General features: G+C 48.7%; 3 protein-coding genes across 4 annotated transcripts; 2 read left to right on the top strand and 1 right to left on the bottom strand.

The window, feature by feature from the left end:
* The first annotated feature begins 1437 nt into the window (after positions 1-1437).
* On the top strand, positions 1438-2288 carry LOC106149118 (UPF0317 protein KRH_21160-like). The gene is made up of 2 exons (XM_013516969.1): positions 1438-1458; positions 1551-2288. Exon 2 carries the CDS (start codon positions 1734-1736, stop codon positions 2268-2270), a length of 537 nt encoding a protein of 178 aa, XP_013372423.1. The 5' UTR covers positions 1438-1458; positions 1551-1733; the 3' UTR covers positions 2271-2288.
* On the top strand, positions 2210-16212 carry Vdac2 (voltage-dependent anion channel 2). 2 transcript variants are annotated; one of them, XM_005389920.2, is made up of 10 exons: positions 2210-2315; positions 2506-2560; positions 3573-3641; positions 5055-5104; positions 7616-7768; positions 7862-7914; positions 10011-10238; positions 11125-11275; positions 14199-14256; positions 15834-16212. In XM_005389920.2, exons 2-10 carry the CDS (start codon positions 2530-2532, stop codon positions 15923-15925), a joined length of 885 nt encoding a protein of 294 aa, XP_005389977.1. In that variant the 5' UTR covers positions 2210-2315; positions 2506-2529; the 3' UTR covers positions 15926-16212. The 2 variants fall into 2 exon arrangements, with proteins under 2 accessions (XP_005389977.1, XP_005389975.1); XM_005389918.2 differs by having other exon boundaries at positions 3570-3641.
* Positions 16213-19059: 2847 nt separating this feature from the next.
* Positions 19060-20411, bottom strand: Comtd1 (catechol-O-methyltransferase domain containing 1; the record flags this gene model as incomplete). Its single annotated transcript, XM_013516968.1, is given in 6 exon segments — positions 19060-19256; positions 19449-19582; positions 19666-19720; positions 19791-19909; positions 19986-20091; positions 20284-20411. Coding segments are annotated over 6 exon segments (695 nt in total), but the record flags the coding sequence as incomplete, so codon positions are not given.
* Positions 20412-20494: the final 83 nt, after the last annotated feature.

The raw sequence follows: 20494 nt of genomic DNA, 5'->3' as shown, positions 1-20494 counted from the left end.
CCCTAGCCCAGGCTGGTGACCCTCCTGCCTCAGCATCCAAGTGCTGGGATTACAGGAGTGTACTATGATGACTGGCTCTTGTGGAGAATCTGAGAGGAAAATCTCTTTTCTTGCCATTTCCATCTTTGAATGGCAGTCTATAGTCTGTATTTTGTCCCCTTCGATCGTCAAAGCTCATTATTCCAATCTTTTTCTGTTGTTGGTTTTTTGAGACAGTGTCTCGCTATGTAGTCTGGGCTGGCCTCAAACTCACAGCAGTCCTCCTGCCTGAGCCTCCTGAGTGCTGGGATTACAGACGTGTGCCACCACTCAAGGCTCGTTTTTTTATTTTTTCACACTAGGTCTTAGGTTGGGGATATAGCTCAGCAGCACAAGTGCCTGCCTGGCAAGAACAAGGTCCTGAGTTTCATTCCCAATACCAAACAAAAAAAACCACTGAAAATGGGTCTTGCCATGTTGTTTAGGCTGGCCTGGAACTCATGGTGATCCTCCTGAATCAGCCTCTGGAGGGGCTGGAATTACAGTATGTGCCACCATGCCCACCTCATTGCCTTTTTTTGTATAAGGATGTCAGCTATGAGTCTTTTTTTTTTTGTGTGTGTGTGTGTCTTTTTGAGACAGGGTCTTGCTATGCAGTTCAGGCTGAACTTGACCTCACTTTGTAGCCCAAGCTGGCCTCAAAGTCCCAACGATCCTCCTGCCTCAGCCTCCTCAGTGCAGGGATTACAGGCATGTGCCACCACGCCCGGGCTAAGCCTTTATAATAAGCAGGAAGCGGATCACCTCTTTTCCACAGCTACAATTCCTTATTTAGCCACAGATCTTCCCTTGGTCATTAAACACTGTCTACATTTTTGGGGGGTTTGAAGAGGATAGAATTCTCTGAGGGTTAAACAACACTGTTTAGATGATTCACAAAGTGAATAAGGCCTGCTGCAGATAGGAGAGGTAACGGATTTAGCAGGGACTGGATTTTCCTGGCAGGTGGTGGGACTGGGACACTGGTCTGCTTCTTCACATTTGCAATAGCAGCAGCCAGAGCATTTCAGCTCTCGGGGACGCTAGGCCAGGCTGGTTGCAGGCCGACCTGTCTGAGCTTGAACAGAACAAATCAGGACTTCTAGAGCCTGATCTCTTAGACTTCACTTCTGACCTTTTACATGCATAAACCCAGCTATGACCAGGCAAGACTGCTGGCTGGGTTTGGCCGTGGGAGAATCTACCAGGTTGTACTTTACCTTGGGTTTTGGACTGTGGAAGCCCATCCAGCTATCATTTTCCTGGTTTAGAAGAGGAGGACCTGGGCAGCACTGGGGCAGAGGAGGCTTTTAGAGATAAAGGGCACGGGGTCGGGGAGGCTCTGCTCAGTCTGGGGCTCCCCTGCTGAGTGGCTGTTAGAGACCTCGTTTAACCATGTCCTTTTATAGATGATGAAACTGGCGTGCACGGATCACTGAGGTAGGCGGTTGATTCGAAGCCCCAACTGACGCCAGTTCCAGCTCATCAGACTGCTCATTTTTCTTCTTCCCTTGGCTTGCCCATTCTTCCAGCACATCAGACAAGTTGCTACTTTTCCTCCAGGCCTCTCACGAGCCTGGCCTCGGGGCAGGCTGGGTCTCCGCCGCAGCCACGGTCCTGGCCCCGCGTGTGGCCGGCGTCGCGAAGCTCCCAGGGGCACAGTCACGCACGTGGGCGCGTGGCAGGAAAGGCTTGGGGGCCGCCCGGAGACAGTGATGGTGTTTGTGAAGCAGCGCCCCTCAGGAGACCCCAGGTACGTCAGATCAGGGCAGACGGGGCCAGGTTTCGCCCACCGTGTCCCGCAGCCTCAGCGCGGGGACCTCCACCCCGCGCGGAAGCGCTGGCGACCGCAGGGCGGTGGAGAGGCGTACGTGACACCGCCGTCGCCCCGCCCCCCGGCGCGCGCGGCCCCGCCCCTCCCCCGCCCGCGCGCGCTCCGCCGTTCCCCGCCCCTTCGCCTCTGGGGCTGTCCCGGCCGCTGCCTGATTCGGGGCCCGCAGCTTTGCGTTCTCCCGGCCGCTGCCGAAGCAGGGAGGTGGCCCGCCTCGGGGGCGAAGGCGCCCTCGGCCCGCGTGGCCTCTTCGGAGCAGGTTGGAGGGGGCCGCGGGCGGCCTTGTGAGCGCAGGCGCGGCGGGCAGCCCCGAGGGCCGCGGCGGGGTCCTGGCTGGGGGAGGACGGGGTTGCGGCGGGCGGAACGGTGTCTCCTTCACTTCGCCCTCCAGGAGCTGCAGCCGCAGCCCGAGCCCGAGTGAGCCGAGCGGCGGCGGCGGCGGCGGCGCCCCTCAGGAGACCCCCAGGTACCGTCGCGCCAGTCTCACGACCGGCCCGGGCTGTCGGCCGCGGTGGCCGAGCGGGAGGCCTCAGCGGGACTCGGGTGGCCCCGGCTGCCCAAGATGGCCGCGCCGCCCCCGGCCCCTCGGCCCTGTCTGCCTGAGACCCCCGTGACCCTCCCCTGACTCCCCCTGACCGCTCTTGTTCCCGCCGCAGGCCCCCTCCTCCAGCGACCTCGCCATGGCGACCTACGGGCAGACTTGCGCGCGGCGTAAGTAGAGACCGGACGTCTGCGAGCGCGGGCGGCGGCGCCCTGGGGGGGTCCAAACCCGGGGCCCCGCAAACGGCAGCCTGCTCCCCGCCCGCGCCCCCAGCCTCGCCGGATCCCGCCCCGCGGGCTGACGGCCGCCGCTGCGGTGGGAGCTGGGTTGCTGGTCTCGGGGAGGGCGGACCCGCGCCTGGGGCGGCGGTCTGCAGCTGCGTGCACCTTCAGCTTTCGGACGGGTCTTGGACGGAGTCGGAAGCGGAAAGTTCCCGCGTGCCGCCTGGGAAGCATTAGATCCGATCGCTCACTCTCCTGGGGGAAGTAGTGAGCAGCCCGAGCGCCCAAGGTCACTCCCTGCATGCGCTCTAGGGGCGTGACGCGCGCCGCAGAATGAATGAGCCGCCGCGCGGGCTCAGATTGCTTGACCTTAAGCCGCCGCGCATTGGCGGCGGACTTGAGAGACATAGCAATATGTTTAAAGCGCTATTTGATATTCAGTTGATGTAGACATCTGAGTAAAAAGCAGATGGCTGTGGTTTTCCTAAGGTCCAGTATTTAAGTTCCCAGAGCGTTAAGTTTCCTTTTCTTCATACTGCAGGTTTTGATCGCAGGGTACTAGGGGTATTTCAGGGGAGAGGGCCTAGTTTTAAGTTTCGAATTTATTCTGTTTAGTTAGATCAGCCCCGACCAGTTTTGGATGTATATGTGTATTTTTTGTGCTAGCCTGGTCCTACAGTGTGAGGTTCTGGACACTAAATTTTAGAAAGTCTTTTTTTTTTTTTTTTGGAAGAACTTTCTCAAGTTCGTGTAACTACTTGGTTATTTAGTTTAGAGATAAACCTTTGTTGGTGATATCTCCATCATGGATCATTAGAATACAGCTTTATTGTGGCCCCTGGTGTCAAAACAATAATTTTAGCTAATCAGACGGCTTGAATTTAAAGATCAGCGTTGGGTTTTTGTACAGAAGTTGGGAAGACAAGAGCGTAGTTAACACTGGACTGTTTCTGCTTAGCAGCAGTGTGCATTCCTCCGTCGTATGCTGACCTTGGCAAAGCTGCCAGAGATATTTTCAACAAGGGATTTGGTAAGAACCTTTTCTTTAACTTTATATCAAGAGTGAAAATGTAATTTTAGTAGAACAAAAATGAAAATGTGTCAGGCATTGTGTACATCTGTAATCCCAGCATTCTGGGAAGCTGAGGCAGGAAGATTGAAAATTTGAGCCCTGCCTTGGTAATTTAGCAGTTTTAGTGAGACCCTACCTCAAAAAAGAGGAGAGGGAGTGAAAATGTGTGCTTGGATTCCTTGGGGAAGTTAAATTAATTCTTTTATTGGATACATTTCTTAAATTTTATTTTTATTATTTTTTTTGAGACAGGGTCTTAACTATGTAGCCCAGGCTGTTCTTGAACTCATGGCAGTCCTCCTGCCTCAGTTTCTCTTGTGCTAGGATTACAGGCATGTGCCACGATGCCTGGCTACATTTTAGATTAAACTTCTGTTAACTGTTACAGTCTACTAGAGTTTCAAACTGTAGTTTAACTGTTGAGAGAAAGCAACTTGTGCTTTCATTTTCTTCAGTTATAGTTGAGGCCTTGGGTGACTAGAGTTAGGGTGTGTTACTGTTCTGCTTCTGTTGTACAATTCCTAACACCCTTGAAAGAGTTAACAGCATTTTTCAGTTTAATTTTGTTTTTGAAGATCTTATCCTGCAGATCCTCTCCTTTTATGTTATTGGAGGTACCCTTTTTGTATAAATGTCCCAGATGTCTTTGTTATGATAAACGGTTGGTGCTGGCTGAGATTTCAGTCATATGGGTTTTTTTTGTGTGTGTGTTTTGAGACAGGATCTCATTTATGCAGTTCAGGCTGGCCTTGAGCTCACTTTGAAGTGCAGGCTGGTCTCGAACTCAAATGATCCTCCTGCCTTAGCCTCCTAAGTGCTGGGATTATAGGCATGTGCCACCACGCCTGGCAGTCATACGGTTTTCTAATCTGATATTTAAGGTTAAAAATGGTTTGAAAGCATTTTGGGAGGGGTCAGCTATGTACCAACACTGGGTTAAGCAACATAGAGATATTTTGTTCTGTACTAAGTAATGTAAAATTAATTAAATTTTTTTTTTTTTTTTCTGGTACCAGGAATTGAACTCAAGACCTTGCACTTGCCAGGCAGGCGCTGAGCTAAATCCCAGCCCCTAATTTATTTTTTGAGACAGTCTTGCTAAGTAGGTCAGGCTAGCTTTAAATTCCTTATGTAGCCTATGCTGGCCTTGAACTTGCGGCAGTTCTCCTGCCTCAGCCTCCTGAGTGCTGGGATTACTGGTGTGTGCTACCACACCCAGCTAAAAATTTCACTTAAATGTTGTATATGAGTACATTTTTATTCCCCTGGATATGTGGAGTATGTAGAATCTTTTTAAGTATATTGTCAGTAACAGATAAGCATCTTTTGTACAAAAGATTCATTTTATCTTTCGCTCTTTACTCTTTGAAGGCTTTGGGTTGGTGAAACTCGATGTGAAAACGAAGTCATGCAGTGGTGTGGTAAGTTAGCTGATGAATCTGTCAATTTTAGCCCACAGAAGTCGTAACTGAAACATGCTTACCTGCCTTACTTTGAAGAAGCAGCAGTAATTTTCTGAATGATTTACATGTGACCTAATTTGTTTTGGCTTTGGTTCTGAGTTCTGGTTTCTTGTGGCCTTTTGCTATATTACTCTGTACAAGGGACATGGGGAAGATACTGGTCACCTGGGACTGTTTACTCAGGTCGATTTTAAGTGTGAAGACTGGGAATGTTACACTTTTTGTCATCCTTTCTCTCTCTCTTTTTTTTTTTTTCTGGTACCAGGAATGGAACTCACGACCTTGCGCTTGCCAGGCAGGCGCTGTGCCGCTGAGTTAAATCCCCAGCCCCTGTCATCCTTTCTCTTTATGCCTATCATATTTCTGGGCATAAAAGTACTCGGCAGCTTACTGATGTAGAGGGCCCACTAAGCATTTATGTAGTGGCCATCTGTGGTGGACATTTCAGTATACATTTGTGGTATATGGACTTCTGGTTTGAAAAACTTAAAGATACATTAATGTTTCGGTATTCGGGTGTCAGTTCTTAACAAACTCTTATACAGTGGGTATAGTACAATTTAATTTCATGATCTTTTTTTCTTACTCTTGATTTTTTGTCTTGAGAATAGCTGTAGTGTTTACATATATATTAGAATATTGGTTATTTTGATGAATTCTTGTTACATTGCATACAACTGGAATTTATTGCATTTAATCCTATCATAGTTCTTTCTTTCCTCTCTTTATCTCTCCCTCCCTCCTTCACTTTCCTCTCCCCTATTCCCTTCCTCTTTTCCCCTTTCCTTTCTTCCTTTCTCTTTGACACAGGGTCTGGGTATGTAGTTTAGGCTTTTTTTTTTTTTTTGTCTTTTTTGAAGTGGGGTCTCACTATGCAGTTCAGGCTATTCTTGAACTCACTTTGTAGCCCAGTTTGACTTCGAACTCGAACTTGCATTGATCCTCCTGCCTCAGCTTCCCAAGTGCTGAGATTACAGGTGTGTGCCACCATGCCCAGTTCAGGCTGGTTTTGAACTCACTATGTAGCCCAGGGTGGCCTTGAGCTCACAGTGATCCTCCTGTCTCAGCCTCATGAGTTCTGGGATTACTTGCTCTGTCCAGCAAGGCCAGACTTTTTATCATTTGAATTACAGAGATGCTTAAGCTACCCCAAAAGATAGAGACCAGAATGTATAGCAATGAAATGAAGGGGGTAAATGCCACCACTGGTGATAGTTGGTCCATTTCCGGTCCCACAGGGTGATGTTGACTTTGTTCTGATCCTTTGTGTCTGTAAGCTAGCTTTTGATCTCTGGGCTGATGGGTGGCAGTGGGTGAGGCCTCTAAAGTCATTAATCATTGTCATTCAGGATTAAAAATTGCCCCTCATCATACATATTCCCTATCCAAACTGTCTGTTGGAAGAACATGCTTTATATGTACGGTATGAACAATACTTTCCGTTCATGTAGAGAACTTGAAAGTGTGTAAAGCGTTCTGTGTCAGTTTGGTTAGTGTTCCAGAGGTAGACTGTTAATGCACGTGAGACAAGGCTCCATATAAGTGTGCTTCTCAGTGTTGTTACTCCTACAGTAAGTGATGCCCAGAGCTAACTACTATGACTGATTTTGAATATATTACATATATGATTTTGTTTTTGAGACAGAGTCTTTGCTGTGTAGTTCAGGCTGGCCTCAAACTCATGTTAGTCCTTCTGCCTCAGCCTCCTGAGAAGTGGGATTATAGGCATGTGTCAGGACACCCAGGTCAAGTGTTACTTTTTAACTCAACCCAGTGTGTTTTATTAGGGGATTGAGCATCAAGCTCTGACTTGAAATTCCTGTTAATGAAAATTTCAGTACTGCTATGAGTAGACTGCATCTCTGACCTAAGGATTTGGGTCTATTTAATCGCAGAGCAATGGTTACACAAATGTTGTATTTTCTAAGTGAATGATGGCCTTTTCCTGTTGATAATATTTGATATTTCCTCACTCTTAGGTAGCAAAATTTCTGGTCAAAAATTTTTTTTTATCTCAAATCAGTCATCTTTAGACTTGCTTTTTCAGTTGCTGGAGTAGAATAGAAATGGTAGAAAAATTGAGTGAGAACTCTCAGAGGGCATTAAATATTTTATCTTGGAAGATTTCAGTTGCTTTACTCTGTTTTATTCAGTGCCGTGCAGACTGAAGGCGGTGCCAAGCAGTCGTTTTCCCCCATGAATTTCTGATTTTCAAGTAAAATTACCTTAGCCGAAGTTTCCTTAAAAGGTGTACAATTTGTTCACTTGAGAATTGGCTATAGGTTAACCTGTGATGGATTGGTTGGGAATGTCAGCTATAAATAAGGTAGCAGTCACTTAAAGGCTAATTTGTCACTTTTGTGCATGCTTAGGGAATAGCTCAGTTGAGAGTTTCTAGTACTATGTAAGTCAGGCAATAGCTCTTTCCAGCCTTATGAGAAGGTTCATGACTATTTATTGTCTTGTTAGGAATTCTCAACATCTGGTTCATCTAACACAGACACTGGTAAAGTTACCGGGACCTTGGAGACCAAATATAAATGGTGTGAGTATGGCCTGACTTTCACAGAGAAGTGGAACACTGATAACACTCTGGGAACAGAGATCGCAATTGAAGATCAGGTAACATTTGCAGAATGCTTCAGTATTAATTTTAGTTTTGTATTTTAGAAGGGAGATCAAGCTAAATATAAATTTTTTTTCCTTCTAAAATAGATTTGTCAAGGTTTGAAACTGACATTTGATACTACCTTCTCACCAAACACAGGGTAAGCATGGACATAACTTACCTGCATTGAGTTTATTTTTAAATTTTTCAAATTAAATTTTTACTTTTATCAGTGCATGTGTGCAGCACATAATGTTTACTTTCATTGTGGAGAGTTGGTATATATACGTAGCACATCTTCATTCTTTTTTCATCCCCTTCCCCTCCTCTTTCCCTACCCTCACTCCAATCTCTTAGTTCCCCTTTCCTTTTACAAAAGATCGATCTCCCTATTTTATTTTATTTTCCTTCTTTTTTATTTTGTCTTTTTGAGACAGGGTCTTGCCATTGCAGTTCAGGCTGGCCCCGAGCTCACTTTGTAGCCCAGGCTGGCCTCGAACTCTCGATGATCCTCCTGCCTCAGCCTCCTGAGTGCTGGAATTACAGGCGTGCGCCACCATGTCTGGCCTCGATCTCCCTGTTTTCTATTACCTTTTATTTATATTTTGGGTTTTTTGCGGGGTGGGGACAGGGTCTCTGTAATTTGTACTGGCTTTGAACTCTCTATGTAGCGTAGTCTGGCCTCAAACTCATGGCAGTCCTCCTGCCTCAGCCTCCCCAAGTGCTGGGATTACAGGATTTTCTTGTGTTTTTGTTTTTCTCGGGTACCGGGAATTGAACTCACGACCTCGCGCTTGCCAAGCTTGCTGAGCTAAATCTCCTGCCCCTACAGGATTTTTTTATGTAAGAAAAACCATGCAATATTTAAGCTGTATATCTGGTTTATTTCACTTAACATTATGGTCTCAAGGTGTATCCATCATTTCTTGATCATAGCATTCTTTGTGGGGGTAAGATAGAATCTCAGTGTTGTTTTCATTTGCGTTCTTCCAGTGGCCACAGGTGTTGAACATTTTTCATGTATTTATTGGCCCTTTGTACTTCTGAGCGATGTCTGTTCACTTCAGATACCCATTTATTGACTGGGCCTTCTGTTCTGGGGGATCTACTTTTTTGCGTTCTTTATACTAGGTATAGCATCTTCTATCAAAGGAATATCGAGCAAAATTATTTGTGTACTATAGGCTATCGGTTGTCTCTTCACTTGGTTGCTTGTTTACTTTGCAGAAGCTGCTGTTGCTTTTTTTTTTTTAAGGAAGATGAATTATTTGTAAGGAAAAAACAGAAGACTAAAATAAGCTGCCCCAGAGAGAGGGTGGGGGGTCTGGATACCCCATACAGAAGCTGTTTGATTTGATATGACCCCACTTGTTGATTCTTCATGCAATTTCTTATGCTGTTGGGGTTTTATTCACAAAATCCTTGCCTATGCCTGTCTTTAAGAATTTTACCTATTTTGTCTTCCAGCAGATTGGTTTGTTCTTTGAGTTGTTTTGAGACAGGGTCTCACTATATAGTCCGGGCTGGCCTTGAACTCACTGTGTAGCCCAGGCTGCCTTGAACTTGTGGTGATCCTCCTGCCTCGGCCTCCCTAGTGTTGATATTATTGGCATGTGCCACCATGTCCAGGTAGCGTTTCTGTTCTGGCATTTAGATCTTTGATCAATTTTGATTTTATTTAGGTACGTAGTGAGAGATACAGTTTTAGACCCAATCTTCTGCATGTGTCTCTACTAAGTTTAAAAGCATTCCTCTTGTCTACTCAGGAAGGGCACATATTTATTGTTTGACGGTTTGCTAAACTGCCTTGTAGTGGCTAACTTCTGTTTCTGCTTTTGGAGCACCACTTTTGCTATCGTTGGCTTGCTTTCAGATATTCATCACTTTGCATTGTGGCGCTAACTTGGATAATGAACTTGTTTCTAAGAGGCTTTCATGACTGATGTCAGTTCTGCAGAGCAGTCTTCCCACGACAGTGCTTGTTACCAGTTATCCTGTGTGCCTTTGTCTTTATTCATTGAGCTGGTTTTTGGTTTTTTTGTGTGTGCTGGGAACTGAACTCAGGATCTTGTGCTTGCCAGGCAGGTGCTGTACCCCTGAGCTCTATACTCAGCCCTCATGGAGCTGTTTTTTAACCCTGTGATTGTGTTGCTCCATTTACTTCCCCATAATCTGTTTTGTGCCATATATGCAGAAGTTGTTCCTGTACACGTTTCCCACTGGCATCAGTTTTAAGTCATTTTGTTCTCTTTGCAGAAAGAAAAGTGGTAAAATCAAGTCCTCTTATAAGAGGGAGTGTATAAACCTTGGTTGTGATGTTGACTTTGATTTTGCTGGGCCTGCAATCCATGGATCTGCAGTCTTTGGTTATGAGGGCTGGCTCGCTGGGTACCAGATGACCTTTGACAGTGCCAAATCAAAGCTCACAAGGAATAACTTTGCAGTGGGCTACAGGACTGGGGACTTCCAGCTACACACTAATGTGTAAGTATTTCTTCTGTAAGGTACGGTGAGTGGGCCCTCAGAGGATGGTCTTTGATGTTGTCTCCTGTTGACTCTTACTAATCCAGTTTCAACCTAACTGGTTTAAGATTTCTCTTAACATCAAAAAATAAAATCCATGGTTCTATCTGTGGTGCCTTTCAGAAGTATATAGTAAAAAATGTTAGTAGCATATAGTAAAAATGTTAGTCTCACTGGGTACTGAGAGTAAATGTTTGTTTTGTGTCAGGCTTGACAAGCTGTATATTTTTAGAAGATGCACTAGACATTGGTAGACTGCTGCCAATGTATTTGGCTTTATTACCTATGATGTGTGGGGTACTGATTTAATAGGATTGCCTAACTGAAATTAAATTCTTGTTTTTTTCTTTGAGATAGGGTCTTTCTTTGAGATAGGGTCTAGGCCAGGCTGGCCTTGAACTTGTGGCACTCCTCCTGCCTCAGTCCTGAGGGCTAGGAGTATAGGCGTGAGCCACCATGCTCAGTGCCCCAAAGGAGTTTTTAAGCCCTTTCCCCTTATTTAGTGTGCCTTGATAATTTTCCCATAGCATTGTGCCTTTTACGACAGGATTGTTCACAGCAGGTGGTAACTTTTTCACTGGATGAATGTACTGTGGTGAGTTTTTACCAATCTGCGTGTTGGAGTTGGGAAGGAATACACCTTTCACAACTTTTGAGATTTCAGTAGAATGCTGTAGACCACTGTGGACGATGGATTTCCACCCCCTTCTGTGGTGGGGTAGAATCCAGGGCCTTGCCATGCTGGGCAAATGCTCTACTGAGCTGCCTCCCCGGTGCTGGCAGATGTTGTGCCTTAGAAATGACAACATTTTCTGTGCTAGATTTACTGATGTAAGGTATCTTGCAGCAACGATGGGACAGAATTTGGAGGATCAATATATCAGAAAGTATGTGAAGATCTCGACACTTCAGTAAACCTTGCCTGGACATCAGGTACCAACAGCACTCGCTTTGGCATTGCAGCTAAGTATCAGTTGGACCCCACCGCTTCCATTTCTGTGAGTACTTCAGGGGCTTAGGGTGGGATTTTGGTTGTGGAAGTCCATTTTGGATTTGGGTGTATTGAGCTGTGTTGAAAATTTGAACTGTGATTCACATATTTCTTAATTTCCAGATGAGTTTAGCATTGGGAATGCTGCTTTTCCTATGTTGACAATTTTATTTTTTTTTTGGTGGTACTAGGGATTGAACCCAGGCATTCACATTGAGCTACATCCACAGCCCTTTTTTGTGTGTGTGTGTGTGTGTGTGTGTGTGTGTGTGTGTGTGTCTTTTTGAGACAGGGTCTTGCTGTGCAATTCAGGCTGGCCTTGAGTTCACTTTGTAGCCCAGGCTGGCCTCGAATTCCCAACAATCCTCCTGCCTCAGCTCCCAAGTGCTGGGATTACAGGTGTGCTCTACCATGCCTGGCCTGTGTTGACAATTTTAGAAATTTGATTTTTTTTCAGGCCAGGCCACAGAAGTTTATTTAACCTTAAAAGCTGTTGAACTAGTATTTATTAGGGCCCTTAGACCCAAGCCTTGCCATGCCTGGATAGCTGGTGTTTTAGGCCCTGGGTGGTTCTGATTTGTTATTTGTAGTTTAATTATTACTTTGACTTTGTGTTTTTATGGTTTATAAAATACCTTCAGGTGAAAAAACTGAGGCTTGGCAAAGAAAAGCACTACTGCTGGCAGGGGTGGGCATGGAGTAGAGCCAGGGCTGGACTCCATGCCTTTTATATCAGTGTTGTGTAGGATATGAGACATACATGCCCAGGACTGTTCCCTAGAACCTTATGTCCCAACGATACCTCCTTTCCCTGCAAAGGGCACAGTAGGGTAGCTGGCCATCCTAGTCTCATCCGTAGACTCTTCTTTGTGTCCCTTCAGACGTTGTGGACAGAGCGAGGTAGGGGAGGGGCCAGCGAGGCAGAGGGAGTGCAGAGGGGCTGGCTTCAGTTTCAGGCGGATCAGCAGCTGTTCGTCCGCGTCATTTGCTTACAGGTCAGGGACTGTCCGTACTGTGTGTACTGGGAGTGAAAGAAAGTGAAACCATCCGTGAGTTATGTCTGTTACATAAAGTGTTCTTCATCCCTGAGGGCAGTATGCTTTGATAATTTAGGCAGTTAAGTGTTAACCCCGTTCTTGTTTTACCTTAGCAAGTTATCAGAGGGAACAAGAAGCAGCCAGAACGCTTTTCTTCTCATTGGCGAGGCAGTGCTTTATTTCTCTACTACAGCACCGTAGCAGTCAGAGCCTCACGGTTCACGCAGCACACTGCTCTGTTACATTGCCGTTCTCCTCAGGTGTGGGTCTGTGGCACCATCAGAGCTTTTTTAACCTTTTTTTCTCTTTTTAGTGTTGGTTTGCAATATATAATGAATACATTCATTTGGAGGGTTGGTACATATGCATATCACATTTGATCCTTTATTTCCCATTCTCTTCTTCCCGCCCGTCACAGGTTTAATACCAGCCAGCAGAAGCTCTGGTCAGCTACGAGCGGCTGGTAGTTCAAATGGAAAGTAGCTTGAGACTGTGTGTCCTCGTGTGGCTGCAGGGATGTGTTTGGAAACGGATCTGGCGTTTCCCCTGTAGAGCTGCTGTCTCCCAGTGCAGCAGCCCGGAAGCAGTGCTTACTGCTCCTGTCACAGTTGCATGGCTGGCTCCTGTTAGAGAATAGGAGCTTGTGTCCAGCTCACTGAGGCTCTTAATTGGCTGGGCAGCAGATGGTCATTAGTGGGGGTGTTTCTTCTTTAGATAATAACTCACATGAGCGTTGGTGGCTCAGTGGTCGTGATGATTGTGGCCTTAGTGACCATAAATAACGCGTGTGTGGCTTTTGCCTGTATGGTTACATTAGTTTACTTCTCTGGCTTGTGTGTGGTGTAGATGTTACACATCACAAGAATGCACTCATGAAGTCATTCCAAACCCGGTTTGCTCAGGGCTGTCCCTGTTATTCCTACTCCAGCATGCTGAAGAGCAGCTGCCTGACCAGGCATTAGGTCCCGGAGATGAAGGTCTCCTGCTTATAGCTGCGTCCTCTGGTGGGCTTGGCGCCCGTGGTGGTGGAGAGTGGAGCTATAAGCAGCTCCTTACCATGTCTTGCTCTCAGGGTGCTGCTAGCCCGTGAGGGTCTGTGACTGAGTCCTAAAACGTTAAGACTGAGCGAGGAAGCCCGCAGCCTTGATGGGAAAGGATGCCCCAAGGGAAGGAAGGAAGCTCCTGTCAGGCGTGGACGGTTCCATCAGAACTCAGCAGCTTGGTGACAGGCATGAGAATGTGCAGTAATGGATTATTTGATCTGATTTTTAAAAGGGAGCGCCCTGTGGATTCACATCATGAATTTAAACTTAACCTTCTTCAGTTGAGAGCTGCTGTGGGTCACCGCTGGTGAGCCTGGTGGACTTCACAGCCCCATTTTGGCCTCCTTTGTGGTTAGATTGGACTGAGCAAGGTGGTTTCCATGAGCGTGGTTGGGCTCTTGTTCTCTGTGGACGGTCTGGGTCTGTGGATGTATTCTTAGGCTCTCCAACAAATTACGTTTTCTTCCTTTGCTGGGGGTTGAACTTTGGGGTGTTCTACCTCCGAGCTACATCCCCGATTCCTTTTTATTTTTTTATTTTGAGTCAGGGTCTTGCAAAGTTGCCCAGGCTGGCCTGGAACTTGATACTTCCTTAGCTTCCTGAATAGTTAGGATTATAAGTGTGTCCCATGGTGCACAGCCCTCCTCACAAATTGATACTAATTTCATGGAGAAGAATTAAGTGTGTGGCACCTGGATTTCTTTGGCCTAGTACCCAATAGTAAATTGTATCATCTCATGTATAGATTAAAACATTGAACTCTTTGCAATCGAATGATAGGGAAATGTGTTGGAACTTTGTCTTTCCATTCAAAAAATTTTCTTATGGTTGTTTCTGAATTTTATTTCAGGCAAAGGTCAACAACTCTAGTTTAATTGGAGTGGGTTACACTCAAACTCTGAGGCCTGGTAAGTATTCATACAGTGAGTTGTCTTTTTTTTTTTTTTTTTTGTCTTTTTGACACAATGTTTCACTATGCCGTTGAGGCTGGCCTTGAACTCACTTTGTAGCCCACTTCAGCCTTTCAAGTGCTGAGATTATAGGTGTGTGCCACCTCTCCCAGCAGTGGGATTGTCTTAACATTAATTTAAAAATTAATTTTTCACTTCTCAGCTTCCTTTAAGTATATGGAAGTCGATTATTTTTTTCCCTTTCTTCCACCCTCCCTGAACCATTGGAAAGTCTGATTTATCTTGACACTGCCTGGATCTGCCTCTGAATAAGAATGTTCTGTTCCATGTGAGAAAGTTAGCAGTGACCATTCTGCACTGTTTTCTCACTTGCATCTAGAGTGTAGAAGAACTCACTTGCAGAAGTTTGTTTCTTCAGACTTCCGTGGTCTTGTTTACTTCACATAATATTTGTTTCTTGCTGTGTTTCTTCTCAGACTTGAACGTCAGGTGACCTGCAGAGTGTTTCAGTGCAGACCCTGATCTGGGGTGTGGAGCTCTGTACTTCTGATGAGCTCCCGAGGTCTCTGGTTCTTTCTTCTGTCTCTCTCTGTCTCTGTCTTTCTCTAATTCTTAAACCATTTTACTAGCAAGGTTATAAAGTACTAGGAGCATTCCCCTTCTAGCAGGTATTTTCCCCCAAATTTTATTTTGACTATTTTGAAATCTAAAGAGAAGTCTGAAGAAATACAGCGAATATCTGTGATTTACCAGTTTCTCTGTGCATTACACACCCTTTTTTTCACATGGACTTTTAACAGATGTTTTGCAGACATGTAGACGGACTTGTCCTAGCGTTTATAGCCTCAGTTTAAGAGTTTTTCTTCCTAACTGCAATACCATTTCCACACCTAAGACAATTAACATCAGTTTTCCTAGTAGGTATTCAGGTTTTAATACTTGTAGGGGAATGTCTTTTTATTGTTGTTTTTCCTTTCTAGGGTCCAGCTATTACTTGATTTCTCTGTTATCTTTCAGCCTGAACAGTGTAAACATTTTCTTTTCTTTCTTTCTTTCTTTTTTTTTTTTTTCTTTTGAGACAGAGTCTCACTCTGCAGTTCAGGCTGGGCTTGAGTTCACTTTTTAGCTCTGGCTGGCCTCGAACTTCTGGCGATCCTCCTGCCTCAGCCTCCCAAGTGCTGGGATTACAGGTGTGCGCCACCACACCAGGCATAAACATTTTCTAGAACACTTTGAAATTACAGTTTTTTTGGTCTTTTTTGAGTCAGGGTCTCGCTATGCAGTTCAGGCTGGCCTTGAGCTCACTATGGCTGGTCTTGAACTCGTGATGATCCTCCTGCCTCAGCCTCCTAAGTACTGGGATTACAGGCGTGTGCCACCACGCTCTGCTGAAATTACATTTTTATTCTCTCTGACTTGGTACCTTTAAAACGGAATTCTTAGTATCTTGCTACTTCGGCGCGCCCTCTGGTGGCTCACACTGGTAACTCAACTGGCAGGCTCTGGGTGGCTGTTCGGGAGCTCGGGAGGGGAAAGTACTTCAGGCCGGTCATGGTGGTTTGCTTTGTTTACAGGTGTGAAGCTTACACTATCTGCCCTGGTAGATGGGAAGAGCATTAATGCTGGAGGCCACAAGCTTGGGCTTGCCCTCGAATTGGAGGCTTAACCCAGCTGAAAGAAACCTCTGGCAATGGATATCAGATTTGGCCTTAATATATTTCCATTTTGACCAGCAGGCTTTTATTTCCCCCCAAGAAGGTGATCAAACAAAGGATGATCTAAAGAAGAGCTGTATTTTAAATATTTAGACAGTTACCTTGTTAGTTGGTTTCTAGTTGAATTGGTTATCTAGTTACCAATGCTGCAGTCGTGCAGTCACCTATACATTATTTAAATGTATTTAACTGTTAAAAGCGCTACCACCAATAATGAAATAGACCTTTATGAAAGCTGTGCAGTTGTGTGCATGTCTGTTTTTATGTTCGTTTTAACATTTGAATATTGGCCATTGAATGACATGAAAGTGAAGTTGGGGTAAACATTTTTTGTTACATTCAGCCATCATCAGATCTACTCTTGGTATCTGAGGATATCACAAATGAATAAAGCAAGTGTACATAATTAATGGCTCCAAGTACTTGTAGAGGTAAAGAAATTCCAGCTAGTGTGAACTCTTCCTAATACCAAGACACTTTTTCTAGTGAGCATTTTGCTCTTTACCTGAATCTGTGTCACTAACTCCCCTGTGAATAGATCCGTGAGCATTCTGAGCTCAGAGTAAGAGGATACACACCCTCCAGAGCTTGTGTGCAGTTACGCTGGGGCTTTGCTGACCTCAGGCACGTTTGGAGGGAGGGATGGTGCTGAAAGGGTCTGTGCTGTGTCAGACTCGGATGAGCTATTACTCCAGAAAGTGCACTAAACCTTGTAATGGGACGGGAAGGAGAGTAAGGTAGACCAGTGGTGGTGGTGAGCCTGTGGCTCACGTGCTGAAGCCAGCTGTTACCCATGAAAGCTCTAAAAGGTTTGCTGTCGCTGGTCTAGACTCTGCTTGTACCACAGAGGCCGGGGTTGTTGGTGGTGTATGAAGTGTGATTAAGTGCAGTGTTGAAAAATTTTACTACTCATTGCCCCTCAAAGCACTCCCCTTTGCTTCAAACACACCCCGTTGTTCTTGCCGCTTTCTGAAGCAGTTCTGGAAGTCCTCTTTCATGCGTGTCATCAGCTGTGGTTGTCCTTCATGTTCAAAGTGTTTCCCTTTCATGGCCAGATGGGTGAATGAGGTGGATGAGGGTGCCCCAGGTGTGTTTATGAGCTGCCTGTCCTTTGGGTGACACTCAGCAGGGTGGTACTCACTGTGATGTTCTTGATCATGTGTCTTGAAGACACAAGACTTGCAGAACTGCTTCAGAAAGTGGCAAGAATGATGGGATAAGTGTTTGAAGCGAGAGAGTATTTTGAAGAGGATTAATGGCATTTTTTTTTTTTTTTTTTTACTATAATACTTGTTTTTGTTTTTTTGGTCTTTTTTGAGACAGGGTTTCACTATGCAGTTCAGGCTGGCCTTGAGCTCACTGTGTAGCCCAGGATGGTCTCGAACTTGCAACGATCCTCCTGCCTCAGCATCCCAAGTGCTGGGATTACAGGAGTGTGCCACCACGCCCGGCTATAATACTTGATTTTGTTTGTTTTTTGAGGCAGGGTCTTGCTGTGTAGCCCAGGCTGGCCTCAGACTTTCAATCCTCCTGCCTCAGCCTCCTGAGTGCTGGGAGTATAGGTGTGCGACCCCATGCCTGCCTCTGTAATGCATTTTTAACTTTTAAATGCACACTGTTTGGTCTGCTCTTGGGTAGGCCCTCATGAGAAGTCGTGACTCATTTCCTTCCAGGCAGATGCTGCCAGAAGAGTTGGGCTGGGCAGTGAGCCCAGGCAGCCCCTGGCCCTTCATCTGGACTTCTGTCTGGGTGTGAGTGGTTAACATGGATGTGTGATTTTGGCTGGAAAAGTAGGAAAGAGGGAGAGTTCTGATGGGAGGAGGGAGTCGGGGATAAAAGGGAAGGTTGGAGAAGGAGTTGGTGAACGTGTTCGTAACACCGGTTCACTTGGATGATGGAGAAAAAGGTAACAAGATGGAATACTTTAGAACTTGCCCCTCAGGAAATTGTACATACTACCAACTTGGGCTGAGAAGAACCGGATGAGGGTCAGGCCCAGGCAGGGTTTCTGCATGGCCACTGGGCGGCAAAGGCCCCTTCTGGTCTGTTTTTCCTGAGGGATTGGCTGGAGCAGGCCATGGACCCTGAAGCTGGCTTCTCCAGCAGGCTCTCCCAGACACCCCGTGGAGATTGGGCAGTAGGCTGCAGCTGAGCCTGGACCTAGTGCTAAGCAGAAAACGGGCCTGCAAGCTGGGGGAACCACGTTTACTTGGGGCGACTCTGGATCCCTGGCTCTTGGCCAGTGTGCTTGTTCCGCAGCGGGACTTACCTGGCCCTGGTCTGCAGTGCCCAGGTGAGTGAGAGGCTCGGCTTAAAGTGCCCTGGCCCCAGTCGCTTAGTGTCGTGCGTCAGGAGATAGGGGTCGTGGGAAACGTCAGGCAGGAAGGTTCCTGCTGCTCAGATCCAGCAGCCCGAAGATGCACCTCCGACACCCGAGCCTCGGCTGGCCGCAAAGCCTAGTGAAGTCCGTGCGCATGCCGCGCTGCCCCAGGAGAGCCCAGCCTCTGTCGGGAGCCAGATCTTCCAGTGGGGCCGGAGCTTTGGACCCAGAGGCTGAGCTCTAGGCTTGAAGGCGCTCAATAGAGCCGCCTGGGTCCCGGTCCACCATCCCTCTAAAGGGGGTGCCTGTCCTCTAGCAGGTGCTACCTGCAGCCTGTGCTTCACACCTGTCTGGGCAACTGGCCCCTAACTTCAGACTTAGGGGGCAGCAGTGTATACAAGTCCCAGGGCCTGGTTTTCGAGGTGGTGCTGCCTGGCGTATAACGCAGGGGTGGGCCGGGGAGCCTACAGTTCTGGGAAAACCGAAGACTTCCAAAACTATGTGACCGCCCTGGCCCCCGTGGGTCCCCCCTGCCCGCTCAGCCTGTTGCACTGACCCTGGAACTTCATTTCGGAGGGAGGCCGGGGAGGTCAAGGGCGCGTGCGTGGTGCACGTGTGCGTGCTGGCTTTGCAAAGCCTCGCCCCTGTGAAGCCAGGTGCAAACCACATCGTACCCAGGGTACCGTCACGGCTTCAGTGCCAGGGAGGGCTGAATGGCGGTAACTCCGACGCCCACCCCCGACTCAGCACCAGGGACACCAGGGAGGAGGCTCTGGAGGTCGTGGGCCCCAGTCTCATTTTATTGAGCCCTAGATTTTGAAGGCCAAGGTGAGGCCATCGCCGAGGGGCAGGAGGCTGATGTGGACCCTGGCGTCTCTCCGGATGCGCTCGTTCAGACTTCGCACACTCTCGGCCTCCTTGTTGCCTTTCTGCGGCTGCAGCACCTTTCCCTGCCACAGGACCTGCGGGGGAGGGCCGTCACAGGGCGGAGCCAGCCGGCCGAGGGGCGTGGCCAGGGCAGGAGGCGGGGCGAGCGCTGAGGCGTGGTCTCCAGGTGGAACCCGGCGAAGGGAGGTACCCTAGTGCCCTGCGCACGCAGCGGGACATGGGAGGCACCGGGACCCAGCCCCGTCCCGTGCCCCGCGGGCCCTTACTCGGGGGATGGCGAGGACGCCTCCGGGCCGCAGCAGCTGCAGACACCGCTCGTAGTAGGCGGCGCAGTTCTCCTTGTCCGCGTCCACCACCGCCACGTCGAAGGTGCCGGCCTCGCCCGCCGCCAGGAGCCCGTCTGGTGGGGAGAGGGACAGGTGCGCTCGCACGTGGCCGCACACCGACAGGTGGCGGTGGGAGCTGGCAGTGTCCCGCGCTCACCCAGGGTCTCCAGCGCGGGCCGCAGCCGCAGGTCGATCTTGGGCTCGGCTTCGGCCTGCGGAGGAGCGAGGTCAGCGCCGGCCCCTCGCCCGGGCCGACGCCACCCAAGGGTGCGCGACGCTCACCTGTTGCCACAGGGGCCGCCCCAGCGCCGGGGGCCCCGCGTCCACCTCGCAGGTCACCACGCGCCCGGCGGGGGGCAGCGCCAGCGCGAGCGCCAGGGCGCAGTAGCCCGTGAAGGTGCCTGGGGACCGGGGCGTGCACAGCTCAGCGCTGGGACCTCGGGTCCCCGGCCCCGGGGGTCCCCGCCGTGCGCCTACCCAGGTCCAGCGCCTTCTGGGCCTTGACGAGCCGCGCCAGGTTGGCCAGCAGCTGCGCCTGCTCACAGGTCAGCATGGAGTCCCCCTGCGGCTGCTCCAGGGTCAGCTGTGGGGGACAGGGCCACCATCCCGAGTCACCCACCCGGACAGGGGATCCCGGGCCCCGGGGGCGCGGCGGTGGGTGTGGCCCTCAGGGGAGGTCCCGGCGCGGGCGGGGGCCGACGCGGAACCCCGGAGGAGGCCACCGCGCGGCCAAGGTCACCCGGCCACGTGGGGCCGCCCGCCCTGCCCCGCTGACCAGCCGCAGACTGCGCAGCGCCGGGTGCTCCCGCACGGAGCGGCTCAGCAGGTACTGCCACAGGGGACTGTCCTCGGGGGGCAGCAGGCACCGCTGTCGCCGGCATCGCCACGGCGGCCACCGCCTCCCTGCGCGAGAGGACGCAGGCTCAGGGTCCGGAGCTCCGGGCGCCGTCTGCGCGTCCCCGCCGCGCGCGCACACCGGCCCGCTC

This window comes from Chinchilla lanigera, unplaced genomic scaffold (genome assembly GCF_000276665.1).
Source record: "Chinchilla lanigera isolate Chin_1 unplaced genomic scaffold, ChiLan1.0 scaffold00036, whole genome shotgun sequence".
Taxonomy (NCBI): Eukaryota; Metazoa; Chordata; class Mammalia; order Rodentia; family Chinchillidae; genus Chinchilla; species Chinchilla lanigera.
The sequence above is the reverse complement of the archived record's forward strand: the minus strand, read 5'-3'. Positions and strand labels throughout refer to the sequence as shown.